Raw genomic sequence first — 18,232 nt, 5'->3', positions numbered from 1 at the left:
GAGAACCTATGTTTAGAACTTTCTGTGTGGTTTTTTTTTTTAATTGGCCCCTGAGCCATACTTGTTCAGGAGATTCATCACATTTTAGGGAACACAGCAGGGATCATAGTTATTCCCCAAATAAGCAGATACCACATTTCCCCATGAATTATAGATAGTTATACTGAATATTTCTCTTAAATTTTGTGTTTTGATGTCCAGTTTTTGTACTGTATAAGATAGATGGATATTTTCTTATTTTTAATATAAATCATATGGTAGATCCATTCTTGTCATTTGATGTGAGGACTGTCAACTTAAAAATTTTATTCTTTTTTCAAAAGCTACTGTTTTCTAAGGCAAAAAACATTATTTTTAAGAGTGTGTTGTTCCTCAGTAGTATTAACACTTTTACAGTCTTGTCTCTTTGGTTTACTACATATGCCAATGTAGAGAGCAGCAAAAATGCTTTAAGATTCTGATATGCTAGTCAGTCTTCTGATCTTACCTGAGAACTATCAGACTATCTCCATAACCTAATCTTAAAGCATTTCCTCCTCAGAAAAATTATTAGTGACTATGTGACCTAGGTTGCCAGTGATGCTGGCTAATCAAAACCACATGTGTTTAGTCAGTGACTGGTCAGTCACTGAATGCAAGAGGTCTTCTAAAATCTTTGATAATATTCCTGCTGCTGGACCCCTTAAGCGAACATCATTCAAGCAGATAATAAAGGTTAGAGTTACTTTGACGTTCATACATTACAGATATTTTTTAAAAGCTACTAAAGATATGTGCACACTAAAAATTGGAGGAAAAATAATTCCACCGAAACGTTGAGAGTCCAGCAAGCCCTTCTGTATCCCTCCACATATCCTCTGTATCTGTACCATTTAATATAAGGAACTTGAACATCCACAGATTTTGCTATCCACAGGGGGCCCTGAAATCTTTCCTCCCTGAGCACCGAAGGATGACTATAGTGCCTTTTGTGTTATCTGTAGCTCATTTAAAGTTTAGTCTGTGCAGATAAGTTAAAGTATTTGATGGCATGTAACTGAAATCTCTACTAAATTAAATTATGGTCTTTTATAAGTTAAGTGTTGATAAAATATTGATTAAAAAATGCAAAATGTTCTTTTGATAAAACTGTCATGCAGGTTTATATAGCAGGTATTAGCTGTTCATAGGAGGGAAGGGGAGCGAACGTTAATTAGTTTAATATGGTGCCAAGGTACTGAGCTAAGTGTTTAATGTATATAATTTCATTTAATCTTCATAACATCCATATAAAGTAGATATTGTTTAGATACTATCTTTGCTTTACAAATCAGGACCAGAAGTGCTGCATAGCTGTTGTTCTATGTATTACTCTGGTCTGTTAAACCCCAAATCAGCATTTGTTCCCATACAACATGAATTGAACAATGACCCTGGCATTCAGGAACTCTTAATGTAAATAAGGAAATAAAATGATACATTAAACAGTGTGGGAACTGTTTTTATGAGGCTTTAGGAACATGAAAGTACCACCTGACTATTTGGGGAGGTTAGGGAAGGTTTTACAAAGTTGATGTTTGAGCTGAGTATTGAATAGGAATTTTTTTTGAACATGGTTTCATGTTAATTCTGCTACTTTAAACTGTTTACAACTTTATATTTTCAGCAATGATGAAATTAGCCTGTGAGTATTATTATGGAAGCAAAAGCAATATGAGAAATATCACCTAATATATATGCAGAAGCAGTATTGAGCATGATGTATTATGATGTAGTTTTTTTTTTTTTTTTTTTTTAAGGATTTTCTTATTTATTTATTTATTTATTTATTTATTTTTGGCTGTGTTGGGTCTTCGGTTCGTGCGAGGGCTTTCTCCAGTTGCGGCAAGCGGGGGCCACTCTTCATCGCGGTGCGGGGACCGCTCTTCATCGCGGTGCGCGGGCCTCTCTCTATCGCGGCCCCTCCCGTCGCGGGGCACAGGCTCCAGACGCGCAGGCTCAGCAATTGTGGCTCACGGGCCCAGCTGCTCCATGGCATGTGGGATCTTCCCAGACCAGGGCTCGAACCCGTGTCCCCTGCATTAGCAGGCAGATTCCCAACCACTGCGCCACCAGGGAAGCCCTGATGTAGTTTTTATTATCTGTTACTTTGGTGACTTTTTGATGTTAAGAATTTAGTAATCCTAGGTGAAATATGATTTCTTTCACTACAGATGTCCTCCTCGCACTTTCTTACCAGCCCTCTGCAAAATTTTTCTTGACGAAAGTGCTCCAGACAATGTGCTAGAGGTGACAGCCCGTGCCATAACATACTACCTGGACGTATCTGCAGAATGCACTCGAAGGATTGTTGGGGTAGATGGAGCTATAAAAGCACTTTGCAATCGTTTGGTTGTAGTCGAACTTAACAACAGGACAAGCAGAGACTTAGCTGAACAATGTGTAAAGGTAAGTCTTAATTATTTATTGGCCCATTTGAAGATCACTTAGAGAGTAAAAAATATATTTTGAAAAAAAAAAAAAATTCTTTCCGTGGTTGAAAACAATGGAAGTCACAGTCCTTATGTACCAAAGGAGATCCCATATGGCTTGGGAAAAGAAATCTTATCTTTGAAGGAAAATTGTAGGTCACTGATAATGCTTTTCTGTGTTGCCTCAGTGCTCTTTGGTTTCTGGTAGCCACTAACACTTTGAGATAGGTTATTTCTGCTCTTATCCAAAATGATTTTGTATGCATGCAGTAACAACAGGAACCATGGCAACTAACACCGACCACCAGTGCTAGGCATTATTCTAAACACTTACATATATTAACTCTCATTTAATCTTCATGACAACTCTGTATGAGGTAGGTGCCGCTAATATCATCACTTCTGTTTTATACGTGAAAAAAATTTAAGCATACCAAGATTAAGTAACTTGCTTGGGATGATGCAAGTAGTTAGTGGCAGAGAGCCAAGATTCAAAGATTAGGAATTTGCAGATCAGGAAGTCTGGTTCTAGGGCCCATGAATTTAATTGTTTTGCTATACTCCTGTTAGAGTTAGCGGTTTTGTTTTATTCCTGATGGGACTAATTATAAACTTTATGTTACTCTAAAAGCATCAGTACTGGTGAGTAGTTTATTGGAAGTACTTGGTGAACACATTTAGATTTTATGTGATTCTCTTTTTTGATTCCTGTTTCATTCTTTTTATGATTCTTGCTGCTCTAGGTCAGCAATTTTCAAACTTTCTGTCTCAGGATCCCTTTACAAGTCTTAAATTATTGAGGACCCGCAAAGAGCCTTTGTTTATGAAGGTTGTATTTATATTTACCATATAAGATATTAAAACTGAGAATTTAAAAATATTTATTCATTTATCATAAAATAACAAACTCATTATGTGTTAACATACATTACATTTTTAATGAAAATCACTATATCCTGAACAAAGAGAAAATTAGTGAGAAGAGTAACATTGTTAAGTCTTGTTTGAAATGTGTGGTTTAATAGAAGACAGCTGGGTCCTAATATCTGCTTCTGCATTCAGCCTGTTGCTATATCACACTTCATATAACTTTTAGAAAATGCTGCCTTACGTTCCTGAGAGAATAGGAAAGAAAAAGACAATTAACTGTTATAGTATTATTATAAAAAAAGTTATAACTTCAAGGACCACTGGAAATGTCTTCCCCATGCTTTGAGAGTTGTTTTTGTAGGTGTTAATATCTTGACTTTCTGCCTCTGTGTTTATAGATTTATTTCTGTCTATGGCCTCAGAGGAAGAGGTATTCGTTTTTCTGTTCAGAGCTTTTCCCCCTCTTCTCTTGATCACATCACTTCATTTTTCTTCCAGGACTGGGGTTTTACGCCATTGCATTTATTCACTGGCCTATATTTTCAAACTCTTTCTTGTCTGTTAATACCCTGCTCTCCCTTTCTCTGTTTCCTTTGCAGATTATTCTTATTTAATTCATTCTTCAATGGTAGTATTTCCTAAGGTCCTGTTTTTAGCTTCTTAAATCTGTATAAACTTTGCCTAGACAATTTCATCTGTGAGCATCAATACCATTCATATATAAATATATGCCCTTCACATCTTTATCTCTAGAACTGACCTCTCTCTTGAGTTCTAGACTCCATATTCAAAGGCCTGTTGGACATATTCAACTGGATGTTTGAATTCATTGTCTTTGATTACAGATAAACTCCTCTCTTGATAAGTGACATCAACTTGTAGCCAGTCGCTTAAGACAGAAACCTGTGCTTTATCTTTTATTTCCTTTTTTCCACTCCACACGTGTAATTAATGATCAAGTGCTTTTCTGGTTTATTTCCTCCTGTTTGTCCCTGCTGTTATTGCCTTAGTTAAGCCCTCATCCTTTCATGAATATTAATGCTTGAATTTTTGCATTTGCCTCTACACTCTCCCTGTACCCTGCTTCCCACGGATGTTAACTGGAAATCTGATCATATTATTTCCCACTTAAAACATTTTTCTTGCTTACAGAATAAAGTCTAAATTTCTGGTATGCCTGTAAGACCTGTGGACCCTGTTAACTCTTTAGTTCTACCTGAATGCATTAAACATCAATATAATTTAGAAAATAAAATGATTTTTAATGTCTTTATTCATAGAGTAAGTGTGAGGATGATGAATAATGTAATAGCTGGCGTTTATTGAATTTTTTAATGTCTAGGACCTTTATAAACTTTTGCTAAATTACTTGTAGTTCTTAGCTTGCCATGCAGGTTTCACCACCTAAACCTGTGCTGTCCAATATGGTAGCTATATGTGACTACTGAACACTTCAGATGTGGCTACCCCAAATTAAGGCGTGTTATAAGTATAAAGTATACATGGGATTTTGAAGACTTATTACATAAAAGATACCAATAATTTTTATATTGATTACATGTTGAAATAATGACACCTTGGATATATTGGGCTAAATAAAATATGTTAAAATTAATTTCTTCTGTTTTGCTTCACTTTTTTTTTTAACAAAAGTTTATTCTTTTTTTTGTGTTTTAATATTTATTTATTTATTTTTATTTGGTTGAGCCAGGTCTTAGTTTCAGCAGGTGGGCTGCTTAATTCTGGCTCACTGGCTCCTTAGTTGTGGCATGCGAACTCTTAGTTGCAGCATGCATGTGGGATCTAGTTCCCTGACCAGCGATCAAACCCGGGCCCCCTGCATTGGGAGTTGCGGAGTCTTAACCACCGCGCCACCAGGGAAGTCCTGAAAAGTTTATTCTTAAAGGTACAACAGGCTCCAAGTCAACACTTCATTCTAGCTGTAGGTAGCAGCATGTTATGGCAGGGAATCCAGATGTTTAAACGAGAATGGAATTAAGGGTCACCATTGCCTCAGGCACAAGGAACAGTTTTTTGCCAGATTTCTTAATTCCACGTGTGGCCAGGGGGCCCTTCCCCATGGCCTTTGCTTTTAGCTCCTTGAGTTTCTTCTGCAGCTCTTTCTGTTTCTGCTTGAATGCCTTATCTTCCTTGGCCACCTTCTTGGGCTGCTTCAGGGACTACTTCTTGCCATCTTCACAGCTGGACACAGCTTCTGTGCCCCCTTTCTCAGACCCTGCCCTTTTTAAAATGTGGCTCCTAACCAATTTGGAGGGTGTATTATGTGTTCTGTCATTCTAGAAAATTAAAATTGGACTTACTGTATTCTTTTGTGAATTTTGTTTTACTGTTGTAGGTGTTAGAACTGATATGCACTCGTGAGTCAGGAGCAGTCTTCGAGGCTGGTGGTTTGAATTGTGTACTTACCTTCATTCGTGACAGTGGACACCTGGTTCATAAAGATACCTTGCACTCTGCCATGGCTGTGGTATCAAGACTCTGTGGCAAAATGGAACCTCAAGATTCTTCTTTAGAAATTTGTGTAGAATCTCTGTCTAGTTTATTAAAACATGAAGATCATCAGGTAACTACATCGCTCTTGTGTACTTTGTTTTCAAAATGTGATTTTATAGCGTCCACTAGTTATAACCACGATATCCAGTGGACTTTTGAACAGGGTGGGGGTTAGGGGTGCCGACCCTCCGCACGGTTGGAAATCTGCACATAACTTTACAGTCGGCCGTCCATATCTGGGGTTCTGCAGCTGTGGATTCAACCAACTGGGGATCGTGTAGTTCTGTAGTGTGATTTTAGTGGGGAAAAAAATCCACATGTAAGTGGGCCCATGCAGTTCAAACCTGTGTCATTTAAGGTTCAACCTTAGTGCAATATGAATTTTTTGCTTGATGAGCTAGAGATAATTTCATCTTCTCTTTCTCTCATCTTATATCTCTATGGTAATCTCTTTTTGTTTTGGCAATGATACGTTTTAAATTATAAAAGTAGTATGTGTTTATTCTTAAAATTTAAACATTTTAGAAGTATATAATTTTTAAAGCTGCACTTATACCCAGTGTAATTTGTTGGCTCAGCACAGTTTTGTTGGCTTAAAAGGGTAGTTTTCATTGAAGTAAAATAACAGTATTTAAAATTTTATATGGGTAAACTTTTGTTATATTAGCATCTTTAGAAAATAAAACTTGACTTTTAATGCTTTTTTACCATTTAGATGTTAATTATTTTCAGTTGCTGTCCATCGATTATCTTGGCAAAGTTGTACATAATAATAGTAAATATTTGTTGAGCTTTTACTGTTCCTCTAGGTTCTTTACATATATCATTTCATTTGAGCTCAGACAATGAATTATAAGTACTGTTACTATTCCCATTTTACAGATAAGGGAACTGACGCCTTGAACAGTTAAGTAACATTTTTAGGTTATACAGTTATCAGAATGTGGAGCCAGGATTCAAACCTAGACAGATTGTATGCTTTGCTACAATTGCCTTTCTTAATAGTCTCAGTATTGAAATAAACAGTACTGGTCATTTTTAGGTGAATTTTATCCATATGTATATTCTTTACATCATTAGGTTTCAGATGGAGCTCTGCGATGTTTTGCATCACTAGCTGACCGATTTACCCGTCGTGGTGTTGACCCAGCTCCATTAGCCAAGCACGGATTAACTGAGGAGCTATTGTCTAGAATGGCTGCTGCTGGTGGTACTGTATCAGGGCCATCATCAGCTTGCAAACCAGGTCGCAGCACCACAGGAGCGCCTTCCACAGCTGCAGATTCCAAATTGAGTAACCAGGTGTCAACAATTGTAAGTCTGCTCTCAACACTTTGCAGAGGCTCTCCAGTAGTAACGCACGTAAGAGTGTTTTTGAATCTTATTTAATCTTTCACAAGAAGTATTTTGGTATAGTGCAAGTATGCTAAAACTTTTTTTCTCCCATTCTCTTTTTAGGATCTCCTGAGGTCAGAGCTTCCAGATTCAATTGAAAGTGCATTGCAGGGTGATGAAAGATGTGTCCTTGATACCATGCGTTTGGTTGACCTTCTCTTGGTGCTATTATTTGAAGGACGAAAGGCTTTGCCAAAGTCTAGTGCTGGATCCACAGGCAGAATCCCAGGACTCCGGAGATTGGATAGTTCTGGGGAGCGCTCACATCGGCAGCTTATAGACTGTATTCGAAGTAAAGATACCGATGCACTCATAGATGCAATTGACACAGGAGGTTGGAAAATATTTTTTAAAATATAAAAAGAAAACTGTGAGATAAGGAATTATATAGGCAACTTCTAGTTTCTAGATTTTTAATTTTTTTTTTTTAATTTTTAGCAGTTGTGCCAGAAAATAGAATGGCCAACGTATTCTATATCCTCTCCTCTCCCCATGTATATAAATTATCAGCCTGGTGCATGGTAAGATCTGAGTAAATGCTTGTTGAATAAGTAAATGAAATTAACCTGTCTATTGCCAGGAGATCATACCAATTCTAAGGTTAAGTGGAGATTGAATTTAGGGCTGTTGTTTTCTCAAGATTAATGGAAACTGACACAAGTGAATTATCATTATATATAGTAAATTTTTTTTAGACTGCTTCATGAGGTGATCAGCGAATATAAGTTAGTGAAAAATGCTTCTGTGTCATCAGACTTTTGTTTTCTTTTGATTATAGATGTGGTTTAGTTTCTTTTCCTCAGTTATGGCGTGAGGCAACTAATACTCTTGAGTTTTATTGTATGTTTGTTTTTTTGTTTCTTATTTTATGTTTATTTTTAATAAAAATTTTAGAATACTTTTTCATAGCAGAATTTACATTTGCTGATTATTTACTACTTTATAGTTGACCTGAATGTTTAAAAATTGGCTGTGTATTTAGTGATTATTAATAACAATCTTTAAATGGTTCCCACTTTAGAAAAGTTCATTATTATTTGTTGACTTTTAAAAAGCTTTATTTTTTTCCTTCAAATTTCCAGCCTTTGAAGTAAATTTTATGGATGATGTAGGTCAGACTCTATTAAACTGGGCCTCTGCTTTTGGAACTCAGGAAATGGTAAGCTAATAAATAAAAGCTAATGTTTTAAATCAAAGATAGCAATATTAATAAGGCAACTTTATGATTCTCCATCATTTTACAGGTAGAATTTCTTTGTGAAAGAGGTGCTGATGTTAATAGAGGTCAGAGGTCATCATCATTACATTATGCTGCATGTTTTGGAAGACCTCAAGTAGCAAAGGTAAAATCCAGGTTTTTAAATTATTAATTTAATATTTAACATTTACATGGTTCTGAAATTAGAATGAAATGAAAACTTTTATTCTGATAAGCCATGCTTCCATGCTATCTCCATTTGCTCCATTTCCCTATCCCCACTACAGGTAAGCGTTTTTGATTGTTTTTTTTTGTTTATCTTTTCATTGTTTCTTAATACAGATGCAAGCAAGAATAAATATGTATGCTTATTTTCTCCTTATACAAAATGTAACATATACACTGATTTATACTTTGCTTTTTTCATCTAATAATACACATTTTTCATTTAATAATACACAATGAGACTTCTCCCTATTAGTATATAGAGAGTTTTTGTACATCTGTATACTTACCATGTGTGAATGTACTGCAGATTTATTCAACCAGTCATCTATTGCTGAAGACTTGTTTTTTTCCCGATTTCTTACTCTTGGTAATGAATAACTTTATACATGTTTCTCTTATTTCTGTTTATCAACATAGCAAATATTTTATTTGCCAAAGAACATAATATCTTTGACTCTTAGATTAGCAAAGGACTTTGGAGAGTTCTTTTTCTTTTTCCTATTTCCGTTTTGTTATGTTTGTTCCTTTGTTTTGTCTTTTAGATTCTTTATATAAATGAAATCATACAGTATTTGTCTTTCTCTGTTCGACTAATTTCATTTAGCATTATACCCTCTAGGTCCATGCGTGTTGTCGCAAATGGCAAGATTTCATTCTCTTTTATGGCTGAGTAATAATTCATTGTGTATATATATACACCACATGTTCTTCATCCATTCCTCTATCATTGGGCATTTAGGTTGCTTTCATATCTTGGCTGTTGTAAATAATGCTGCAGTGAACATAGGAGTACACATATCTTTTCCAATTAGTGTTTTCATTTTCTTTGGATAAATATCCTGGAGTGGAATTGCTGGGTCATATGGTAGTTCTTTTTTTTTTTTTTTTTTTTTTTTTTTAATATTTATTTATTTGGCTGCATCGGGTCTTAGTTGTGGCATGTAGGGTCTTTCACCACGGGGTGCAGATTCTTTGTAGTGTGGAGTGTGGGCTCCAGAACACATGGGCTCTGTACTTGCAGCACGTGGGCTCAGTAGTTGCGGCACACGGGCTTAGTTGTCCCGCGGCATGTGGGGTCTTAGTTCCCCAACCAGGGATCAAACCCGCGTCCCCTGCATTGGAAGGCAGATTCGTAACCACTGGACCACCAGGGAAGTCCCTGGTAGTTCTATTTTTAATTTTTTGAGGAATCTCCGTACATCCTTACTGTAGATTTTTTTTTGTACAGTTAGGAGAAATTGAGGTCAAGAAAGGTCAAATGATAAGGGTTGAACCAAATGTATGATCTAGGTCTCAAGAATCTTCATATTGTGAAGGAATTTGTCATAATATATTTGCTAAGGAGTCAGGCACACCTGGATTCAAGTCTCAACTCATTAACAAAAAAGGCTGTCTGGCCTTGGACCAGTTTCTTAAGTTTGACTTATAGTTTTATTAATAAAATGTATATACACTCCTAGTATTTTATTTATTTATTTATTTATTTATTTATTCATTTATTTATTTATTGTTGACTGCGCTGCGCAGCATTTGGGATCTTAGTTCCCACGGGGAATGAACCTGTGCCCCCTGCAGTGGAAGCGCAGAGTCTAAACCATTGGACTACCAGGGAAGTCCCTGCTAGCATGCTTATTGTGATAATTAGGAAAAAATACATGAAAAGCACTTAGTATAGTAGCTGGCACATTGTATGTAGATGCTTAAATGGTAGCTGCTACTATTGTCACAGTATTGCTAGTATTGTCTTTACACTGTAAGAAGATTTTTGTTAACAACTTAGCTTTCTAGATGGTCTCTTCAAGCTCGAATTCTGTCAGTTGGAATTGGTTAATTTTTAGAGAAAGATGTTCCTAAGGGTGGTAAAAATTTTTATTAAGCCAATTTTTTTTTCCGAACCCTTACTGTTTTGCAGTTATGGGTAGCTGAGTGGGAGAAGGAGCCAAATGAATTGTATCTAACCTTAACCTATCTTGATTATACATCAGCCTGCAATGAGCTATAGCTGCCGTTACTAATAATGATATAATAGTGCTCACCAAGCACTTATTTTGTGCCAGCCAGGGTCTTAAGCATTTAACATGTTTTATCGTTCTTCACAGGTTCTTCTGTTTTCTAATTGATTCTAAGATATTACCCACCCCACCCCCCGATACACATTTTAACATCTTTTAACTAGGAAAGTCTTTTTTTTTTTTTTTTTTTTTTTTAATTTTTATAGCTACTTTATTTTATTTATTTATTTATTTTTGGCTGTGTTGGGTCTTCGGTTCGTGCGAGGGCTTTCTCTGGTTACGGCAAGTGGGGGCCACTCTTCATCGCGGTGCGCGGGCCTCTCACTATCGCGGCCCCTCCCGTTGCGGGGCACAGGCTCCAGACACGCAGGCTCAGTAGTTGTGGCTCACGGGCCCAGCTGCTCCGTGGCATGTGGGATCTTCCCAGCCCAGGGCTCGAACCCGTGTCCCCTGCATTAGCAGGCAGATTCTCAACCACTGCGCCACCAAGGAAGCCCTAGGAAAGTCTTATAATTGCTATTGGCCAGATAGAAATTGCAGCATAGTTGTTATTACCTGTCAATTCAATACAAATTGTGAAATGGATTTTAGTAACTTGAGTGAAAAATCCTTTCTGATAGAAGAGCACGCTCAGTAATGCTGTGTCACTAAACTCTTCATGGCACAGATGACAGCATTGTGTGTAGAAACACAAATATTGGTGACTTCGGATCAAAAAGAAATTATGAACAATTGTACTCAGAATGTGAAGTTACAGAAATATCTTATTATATTTCTTTCTTTTTTTAAAAAAAAAAACTTTAAAAAAAAATTTATTTATTTATTTATTTATTTATTTATGGCTGTGTTGGGTCTTCGTTTCTGTGTGAGGGCTTTCTCTAGTTGCGGCAAGCGGGGGCCACTCTGCATCGCGGTGCACAGGCCTCTCACTGCCGCGGCCTCTCTTGTTGCGGAGCACAGGCTCCAGACGCGCAGGCTCAGTAGTTGTGGCGCACGGGCCTAGTTGCTCCACGGCATGTGGGATCCTCTCAGACCAGGGCTCGAACCCGTGTCCCCTGCATTGGCAGGCAGACCCTCAACCACTGCGCCACCAGGGAAGCCCTTATTATATTTCATTTATTTTTTAAATTTATGTTTGTCCAAGTAATACATGAAAAAAAATTCTAAGTTTATAAAAGTTCTTTCAATAAGTTAAAAAAAAATCCAAGCAATAGGAAAACATTGTTGCAAAATTAATTGGCATTGTTTTTTCTTAGTAGTACTTAATTATAATCTCTGTCAGATTATAATATCAGATTATAATATCAGATTATAAGTATCTGTGGCATCCTAGATTTGATGAAATACTGAGTTATTCTGATTCAAACTTCAACAGTTTGGAATTTTTAGCCAGTACTGCATACTTTTCTGATGAATGTATGTACTCACTTATTTGTCAGATATATTGTGTTATAACAAAGTTCAAAAAGCTGCAGCTCTGAGGCTGATAGGAAAAATGTGAGATGTGTTCTCTGTTCAAAAGAGCTTACAGTCTGCTGGGGAGAGAGTCCAGTGTCCATTAAAAATTGGTGAATTTCCCTGGCAGTGCAGTGGTTAAGACTCCAGGCTTCCATTGCAGGGAGCACAGGTTTGATCCCTGGTTGGGGAACTAAGATCCCACATGCCGCGCGGTGTGGCCAAAAGAAAAAAAAAAAAAATGGTGAATAGTGCGAATTAGTATTTAAGACCTAAATTTGGTAGTTCATTCTAGAAGAATCAATTTAACTTGGTAATTGGCAGTATACACGAAATGATGAAGATGATTACCACACCACAAACTGAATATTAGTACCTCTGTTAAAGTAAGGAAATTGACTGGAGCAGTTTGATGGAGAAGATGACAGGTTCAGATGTGAATGTACTTAATTTGAGATGTTAATAAATAACCAAGTGACATTAATCTATAAGTTTTTTCAAGATATAAATAAACCACTTTTAAGGTGTTGTATGCAAAGGCAGAGATTTGAATTGGTACCTGCTTGATTAATTGTGTAAGTCTGCAGTCCGAAGTATGTCAGTGCAATCTAAAGGTTGCAGAATTGGCTATTGAAGAAATAAGGTGTTAATTATTATATCCACATTAAATGCTTTTCTTTTCTAGACTCTCTTACGGCATGGTGCAAATCCAGATCTGAGAGATGAAGATGGGAAAACTCCATTAGATAAAGCTCGGGAAAGGGGCCATAGTGAAGTAGTAGCTATTCTTCAGTCTCCAGGTGAGTGGTAATATCTTCCTTTTAAGCCATCTGCTATTACTTTTCAGCTCCACTTCCATAGAAGTAGCTTTCTGTAGACATGTTAACATGATATAAAGAAATCATTTTTGTGAAGTCAAATAATTACATACACACACACACACACACTTATATTTGATAAACATTTAACAGTGTACTATTCTGTGTTCTTTGAGACTGTGGCTGCATGATTCCAAAAAGGCCAAATCACAGGTTTAAGGGGTGTGGGAATGTCATAAAGAATAGTTGCTTATTGCATAGACAAAGTACTTTGACCAAATTTTTAAGTTTTCACAGAGTAGATGAATGCAGAGTCTCTGTGAAATATTTTATGGAATCAAGTGGAGTATCCAAAATTATCTCCTAAAGTTGTGATTCAGCTTCTTGGAGGTACTAATGTTCTTAATAGTTTTACAAACGCCTTTGATAGATACAACATCCTAATTTGTTTGACTGTTGTTAATTAGGGTAATTATAGTTGATTTTATAGTACATTTTAATATTTTTTCATTGAAAGAAAAATTTTCCAGAAAAGTATTTTATTGAACAATATTTGTCTGTAGGTGATTGGATGTGTCCAGTTAATAAAGGAGATGATAAGAAAAAGAAAGATACAAACAAAGATGAAGAAGAATGTAATGAGCCGAAAGGAGATCCAGAAATGGCACCCATATACTTGAAAAGGTTACTACCAGTATTTGCACAAACATTTCAGCAGACTATGCTGCCTTCTATAAGGTAGTTATCCGTACTATTTGTATTTACTAGTTAAAATATGCTAATTGTATACCTTTATTTATCTCACTTTTCCAGAAGGATGTGAGGTTTATTTTAATATTGAAAAGGTATGGTAAGAATAAAAATTAGATTGGAGAGTTAAATCTTTCCTTCTGATGATCTGACTTAAGAGAAGGAGTTTAGAAAATTAAGAAAACTAGACTAACACAGTTTTTGTAGCTCTCTGAATATCAATTCTAGAGGAATTTTTATAAGTACAACAAACATTTATTGAGCTTTATGGAGACCTTTTTGATAGAGTCAGTGTAAGCTGCCCACTGGAGGAGTTCCCAAAGAATTAAGACTTGGCCCTGTTTATGTGCCCTTGCAAGCTGGTGAGGAAGAAGTGAGTAACAATACAGAGTGGTTAAGTAGTAGATTAGACATATATTCCCTAGGGGTATAGATGGTTTAACAACTAATTGGCTGGGCAAATTGGAGATTTTATGCAGAAATGAGATTTAAATTGGGGTTTAAAGGATACTTGGAAGTTTTCTAGGCAGATGGATTTAGAAGGATCAGTGTGCAACAGTGTGTGCAAAGGCATGGAGGTATGAGTCAATTCATCCTGGTGCAGGTCCTGGTGGCTCTCCCTCTATAGTGTGTCCAAAGTCTGCCATTTCTATCCATCTATTGCTAATACTCTGGTCCAACGTGCAATAGTCTGTAATCTGGCTACTATAGTTGCCTCTAAAGTAGTCTTTCTCCTCGTCTTCTATCTTGTCCCTCTACAATCTGTTCCTACACGTTATGCCGAATTAGTTTTTTTTAAAAAAATAAATTTATTTATTTATTTATTTTTGGCTGCGTTGGGTCTTTGTTGCTGCGTGCGGGCTTTCTCTAGTTGCGGCGAGTGGGGGCTATTCTCCGTTGCGGTGCACGGGCTTCTCATTACGGTGGCTTCTCTTGTTGTGGAGCATGGGGTCTAGGCGCGTGGGCCTCGGCAGTTGTGGCATGCGGGCTCAGTACTTGTGGCTCTCAGGCTGTAGAGCGCAGGCTCAGTAGTTGTGGCACATGGGCTTAGTTGCTCCACGGCATGTGGGATCTTCCCGGACCAGGGATCAAACCTGCGTCCCCTGCATTGGCAGGTGGATTCTTAACCACTGCGCCACGAGGGAAGTCCCCTGAATTAGTTTTAAAATCATAATTATATCACATCATCTTCTGACTTAAACCTTCCAGTAGCTTCTAACTGGCCTTAACTAAAACCTAACTTCTTAACACTCAGGCTTGGAAGGTCTTGTATAAGTCCCACCCAGGTCTCTGACCTCATTTAGTACTATATAACACCTAGCCCATTACACTTACACTATGCTAGCCTTCTTTCTGTTTTTGGAACATTCTATGTACATTCTTACCATGGGGCTTTTGCACTTACTTCACTTTGTTGGAAACTTTCTATTCCCAGGGCTTTTGAATGGTTGGTAACTTCATATCATTCAGGTCTCAGTTCAAATGCTTATGTCCATTGACATTTATCCACCTAATTTAAATTTACCCCTAGGATACTTTTCATATCAGTCATGATGTTTTACTGTCTTCATAGAGTTTACACTGTCTGAAATCTTGCTCTTCTTTGAGTTTTTGTTTGTTTTATGTCTGTCTCCCCTCTAAAGCTCCATGAGAGATGGCCTTATGTCCTGCCCTATTCCTACAAAGACAAGGAGGTATAGAATAGGGCTTGATATTTAGTAGATCTTCGATAGATACTTACATGAATGATTGAATGAGTGTGTTTTGTTTGCAGCTGCAAGTATTTTGGTATCAGTGGGATATGGGATATGTTTGTATAGCTCAGGGAATACTGTCAAAAAGGTAGATAAGAGCTTTTTATGACCTATGAAGGCCTTTCTGGTCTAGATGGTGAGTGTGGACTTTACCCCGCAGTTCAAGAAGGATCATTAAAGACTTGTGAGGAAATTTGTCACAGTCAGATTTGTGATTTATAAAGATCACTTTGGCAGTCTGGTGGAGCAAAGTACTGGAGGAGGGCAAGAATGAAAACAGACTACCTACGGGTTAATTGTCGATGTGAACTTTAGACAGTTGCTGGAAGACTGGATTGGTGGGAACAAATTGAAGAGGTTGGGAGATGGGCTGTATTGGGTTGGCCAAAAAGTTTGTTTGGGTTTTTCCACAAGATGCTATGGAAAAACCCGAGTGAACTTTTTGGCCAACCCAGTATAAGAGTTGATGACCACCAATTAGATTTGCGGGATGAAGGAAAGGAAGGGGTAAAGAATGACTGCCAAAATTTTGGCTGAGTGATTGAGAATTTGATTTTGGTCATTTTAAGTTCAGGAGGTCTTTAGAACATGGAGTTTTGTAGGATTCAAGTGCCTTAAATACCAGTATTATGAGTTGACATTAAAGTGAAGGTAGTTTACTTTAAATAGGATGAAAGTGCCAGCCAATTCACTGTGAACATCTAGGAACTTGGTTTTTATTCTTCCCCAAATAGCTACAGAAGGGTAGGTGTTAGTGGGGCCACTTTCTGTTTGTTTGTTTGTTTGTTTAACAAAAGATTTGATTCATTTTTAGAAATGAGCAAGTTCAATTTTGAACAGATAATTTGGCCTGAAAATTTTAGAGGACTAGGTGTCATGCGAATTAAAAATCCTTAAGTTATATTTGGAGTTAGAATTGCTTCATTATAAGGCCATCAGGAAATTATAAAGTATGTCACCATAAAACAGAGTTCCCTTAATGGATAGCTATTTTTTAATCATTCTTTTAAATATTTGAAGATCATCTAAACACAATTTTAGTTATAGCATATTTGATGCTAAATTCTTCCAGATAATAGTTAGCTGACAAATTTAACTGTGGTGAATAAGATAGCATATATCTTAGTTCAGAGCTCAGACTCTGGAGTCAGCTCAAAGTCAGTCCAAATGTCAGTGTTGCCACTTTGTAGACCGATAGCCATGGACAAGATACTTAACCTCTTGATCTTAATTCATCTCTAGGATGGGGTAATTATACTTAATTCTCTTTAAAAGAAAACTAAAATTAAGTATGTGTGGTATTTAGCATAGTGCCTAATATTTTAGAGGTATTTGTAAAAAGATAGTTTATTAAAAAAATGTTTTATCATAGGTAAGTTAAAATGTATTCAAACGTCGAGATAATCATATAATGAACCCCATCACATAGCTTCAGTAAGTTTTAACAAATATCCCAGTCTTATTTCATTTATACCTCCCCAACTGTACTATTTTGAGGAAATCCAAGACTCAAATAGTTTTAGCCATAATTTTTCTATATGTATCCATAAAAAATAAGGGTTCTTTTGTTTAGCACAGGGAATATACCCAATATTTTATAGTAACTTTAAATGAAGTATAATCTATAAAAATATTGAATCACTATATTGTATACCTGAAACTAATAGAATACTATATGTAAATAAACTGTACTTCAATAAAAAAATAATTTTTCATCATTAAAAAGGGATTCTTTTAAAAAAGGGATTCTTTTTTGTTTTTTAACATAATTGCAATACCATTATTACACCTAAAATAATAAAAATAGTTCTTAAATATTATCAAACATCAAATCAGCATTCATTATTCCCAATTTTCTCATAAATTTTTTTCTTAACAATTGGGTTTTGGGGGGGTTAATATTTTTGGTTATTAATATGTTAATATTTTCCCTTGCTTCTTTTATTTTTGTAATATATTACAAGAATATATAGCAAATATATAAATTTATCTGTAAATGATGCATAGTATTTTACAAGTTAAAGATTTATATAAATCGTATCATATTATATGATTTTTTAAAAATTTTTTATTTATTATTATTTATTTATTATTTATTTTTGGCTGTGTTGGGTCTTCGTTTCTGTGTGAGGGCTTTCTCTAGTTGCAGCAAGCGGGGGCCACTCTTCATCGCGATGCGTGGGCCTCTCACTATCGCGGCCTCTCTTGTTGAGGAGCGCAGGCTCAGTAGTTGTGGCTCATGGGCCTAGTTGCTCCACGGCATGTGGGATCTTCCCAGACCAGGGCTCGAACCCGTGTCCCCTGCATTGGCAGGCAGATTCTCAACCACTGCGCCACCAGGGAAGCCCTGTATGATTCTTCTTAATTTGCTTTTTATCTGGTAATATTTTTTTGTTTGGTAAGATTCTTTCTTGCAGTTCATCCATTTCCACTTCCGAATCATTCATTTTTTTTCTTTGCTTTCTTCCCTCCCTTCCTTCCTTCCTTCCTTCCTTCCTTCCCTCCCTCCCTCCCTACATTCCTTCCTTTTTTTTTTGAAGTATAATTCACTTACAACACAATGTTAGTTCAAGGTGCACAACATAGTAATTCAATATTTCTATACATCACAAAATGATAACCATGATAATTCTAGTTACCATTTGTCACCATACAAAATGTTTACACTATTATTGACTATATTCCCCATTTTGTACATTTCACCTCTGTGACTCATTTATTTTGTAACTGGAAGTTTTGTACCTCTTAGTCTCCCTCACCTATTTCATTCATTCCCCCATCTCCCAAG

At 36.5% G+C, this 18,232-nt stretch overlaps 1 protein-coding gene and 1 pseudogene across 5 annotated transcripts in view; one reads left to right on the top strand and one right to left on the bottom strand.

The window, feature by feature from the left end:
* Positions 1-18,232, top strand: part of HECTD1 (HECT domain E3 ubiquitin protein ligase 1) — a 93,644-nt gene that overhangs the window by 22,929 nt on the left and 52,483 nt on the right. For all 5 annotated transcript variants that reach the window (XM_057544686.1, XM_057544683.1, XM_057544682.1 and 2 more), the window contains exons 3-10: positions 2,193-2,427; positions 5,677-5,904; positions 6,915-7,196; positions 7,293-7,563; positions 8,312-8,388; positions 8,474-8,572; positions 12,808-12,922; positions 13,504-13,678. In XM_057544686.1, the coding sequence (XP_057400669.1) occupies positions 2,193-2,427; positions 5,677-5,904; positions 6,915-7,196; positions 7,293-7,563; positions 8,312-8,388; positions 8,474-8,572; positions 12,808-12,922; positions 13,504-13,678 (1,482 nt within the window). The remainder of the gene's footprint in view (positions 1-2,192; positions 2,428-5,676; positions 5,905-6,914; positions 7,197-7,292; positions 7,564-8,311; positions 8,389-8,473; positions 8,573-12,807; positions 12,923-13,503; positions 13,679-18,232) is intronic.
* On the bottom strand, positions 5,300-5,557 carry LOC114237732 (translation machinery-associated protein 7-like; annotated as a pseudogene).

The sequence above is a fragment of the Balaenoptera acutorostrata genome, chromosome 3 (assembly GCF_949987535.1).
Source record: "Balaenoptera acutorostrata chromosome 3, mBalAcu1.1, whole genome shotgun sequence".
In the NCBI taxonomy this organism is placed as follows: domain Eukaryota; kingdom Metazoa; phylum Chordata; class Mammalia; order Artiodactyla; family Balaenopteridae; genus Balaenoptera; species Balaenoptera acutorostrata.
The sequence above is the reverse complement of the archived record's forward strand: the minus strand, read 5'-3'. Positions and strand labels throughout refer to the sequence as shown.